Here is a 2977-nt window from a genome sequence, read left to right on the forward strand (position 1 = left end):
TTCCTTGAGGTTGAGGGTTCAAGTCCCGTGATGGACATATGTAGAATTAAGTGTTAGTTTAGGAGTAGATTATAATATTTGTATTTTCCGGTTCAAAAAAAATCTATACACTATCTAGTAATCGACAATTCGATAATCCAAAGACAAAAGCCTATGTTCTGTTCCAAGTCCAAGATCTTACATTAAAATTAAAATTTTCAACAACTCATGTTTTAAAAATTGGGCTTAAAATTGAAAATTGCATTTGGGATAATAAATGGTTGATATAGATTTATGCCAACCAAAAGCTCATATTTTGTTCCAATTCCAAAATTCCATATTTACGTCAATTGCAAATCTCAAGCAATGTTTTTCGTTTCTTGATTTTCATATCCCACTAGACTACTCTTCATGTTTCTGATTTCACTCCTGTTCTCATATTTTTATTATCTACTGAAATTAAAAAGTAAATATTCCACTACTCTTGATTTCTAAATTTGATGGCCTCTCGCTTTATATTCTGATTTTTATTGTTGATTAAACAAGCACAACGATGATGACACATAAACAATTAAAGGATAAAAGAGAGCACACTACAATCAGAAATGAGTAAAGTGTTTTAAAATATATGAAAATGGTAAGACAACGATGACATATTGTCCTCGTTCTTAAGCATGGGTTCTTATCGTGTAAAAATACAAACCCCACCAATGTTTTAAAATTGTATAAAATTCAGTTGTTTTCCTAATATAGTTATTTCATATAGATTTTTGCTAAATATTCTACTAACAGTGGCTTCCGTAGAAAAAAATTTCTCAAAATTAAAGTTGTTAAAATCCTATTTACGGTCCATAATGTTACAAAAAAGATTTAATAAATTGTCAATGATAGCTACTGAGAACAATATAGTTCATAGTATTTTATTATAAAGGGTTGGTGACAACTTTGCTTCCAAAAATACTAGGAGTTTTGTGATTCATATAGCTATCTAAGATTATATATTGTATTATCGTTCTTTTGTTTTAACTGTTTTTATAATATTTATCAACTTTTCATAGTATTAATGAATTTTTCTTATATATAAAAAAGTTATATTTAGGAGGCCTATTTTTTTCGCATAGGGCTTTAAAATCAACAGAACATCCTGCGAGAAAGAGAGATTAATTGTGGAAAGCTTGACAACCGTAATTTGAGTTTACCATTCACGACACCCGGTTGTCAAAGCAACTGCTTCCATTAATCTTAGAAAAGGGAGAAGAGATGAAGACAAGGATCACTGTTTTAAAAACAGGTTCAAACAGGAACTTAAAAACAGGTTCAAACAGGAACTGGAGACGAAAATGGTTCAACAACAGGTTTATGTCAATTTTAAATCGATTCGAACTGAATGGTTTCTTCAAAAATCGAATTAAACCGATAAAAAAGCGTTTGAACCGATTTATTGAATTTAGATAGTTGGATTTCACTTATCTCGTTAAATAATAGTCTATTTCCAAAGCAAATTGGACACTTCAATCGATTAGATTAACCTAAGTATACACAATTTGAAAGTTGACGCACAACACCGTCAGACATAGAAAATTTATTGATTTATATACATATGTATGTAAGACAATGAAAATATATAAAAATTATTGAAGACGGGTTGAACCGGTCGAACCACAAAACAGTGGTCACCAAACCATTTCAATTAAAAAAAAGGGTAAAAAAAGAGATGCCATAAATTTCTATTTTCAGAGGGTCCCAAAGAAATTACATTATTATATTATATTCTATAAAATAACTTTGGTAATTAGGGTTTATTATAACAAAATATATTGATTATATAACGGCACACTATTTTACACAACAAACGTAAAATAGCAAGTAAGGTATAGCACTAAATTCACACTCATAATCATTTATTTTGTATCGCTTAACCAATATGGGTGCGGTTTTTTATTTGATATGGATTTATTAGCTTTAAAGACAGTGGGCAGCTATGTCCTCGGTAGCCTTTCTGTAAAAGTCCATAAGTGTATCAGGATCAGGAACATCAGGGCTCAACTTTTCATACTCCGCAGTCCATGTGACAAGATTGTCTGAACCATCCCTCTCTACACCAACAGTCACAACGATGGTCTTGTATAGTTCCATGAGATCGCCTTCGAATATGTTGAAGGTGATTGACTTTTTGTCCTCGTCAATGTCAATGATTTGCGATTTTGCTACACGATCTTTTCCATCTACATCAACATGCATATACTTTAAAACATTGATTTGTGTGTGCAAAGTAAATGTCCAGAATTGTTATACTATAGCAATATATATACCATAATTACCATAATTTTCTTCATGTGTTTAGTTAACAATAAGCTAAAGAAAAACAGATATTAGGTAGAGTATGTATATGTTCTTTACCATGAAAATAGTTCCAGGAGTGAACACAACCCACAGTTCCGGCTTCTCCTTCTTGGGTTTTACAATTTTGGAATGTTGTCGGGCTCAAGCTGGGAAGTTCGACAGGGCGATCCTTCAAACACTGATGAAAAACGCTACCATCACACTTGACCTTAATCTTAGCAACCCTTTTACCACTTAATGTCATTTCTATCGTTCTCTCAAACTTTTGAACAAAAGAAAGATGAGAATTACTTGCTCCTATCATTACCATTTATAGATGTCATACGGGCCTTCCCCACCACCTAATATAGATACACATATAATCTAAAGTAAGGCTTAAAGATAAATTAGATCGTTTTATGACTTCATCCCTATGGCAATCCTTTTTTCTTTTTTTCACTAAAACCTTAAATGACTATATTGCTCTAATTATTATACATATATTTCTTTTGTAATTTTAATTATTCTATATCCGATTTTTTTTTCTTTTCTTTTTTTTTTTTTTTTTTTGACAAAAATGGTCCAATAATAATTAACAGACTTGGTCCCTCCTATGTTGATAGGAAAATTATAGAAAGGAAAATATCGGGTATAGACATTATTTGGGCTTGAATTC

General features: G+C 31.1%; 1 protein-coding gene across 1 annotated transcript; it reads right to left on the minus strand.

The window, feature by feature from the left end:
* Positions 1–1682: 1682 nt before the first annotated feature.
* On the minus strand, positions 1683–2647 carry LOC111906356 (kirola). Its single transcript, XM_023902116.3, has 2 exons — positions 2380–2647; positions 1683–2204 (listed from the first exon to the last, which is right to left on the minus strand). The coding sequence occupies exons 1-2, from the start codon at positions 2630–2632 to the stop codon at positions 1942–1944; spliced, it is 516 nt and encodes a 171-aa protein (XP_023757884.1). The 5' UTR covers positions 2633–2647; the 3' UTR covers positions 1683–1941.
* Positions 2648–2977: the final 330 nt, after the last annotated feature.

The sequence above is a fragment of the Lactuca sativa genome, chromosome 3 (genome assembly GCF_002870075.4).
Source record: "Lactuca sativa cultivar Salinas chromosome 3, Lsat_Salinas_v11, whole genome shotgun sequence".
NCBI classification, from domain to species: Eukaryota; Viridiplantae; Streptophyta; class Magnoliopsida; order Asterales; family Asteraceae; genus Lactuca; species Lactuca sativa.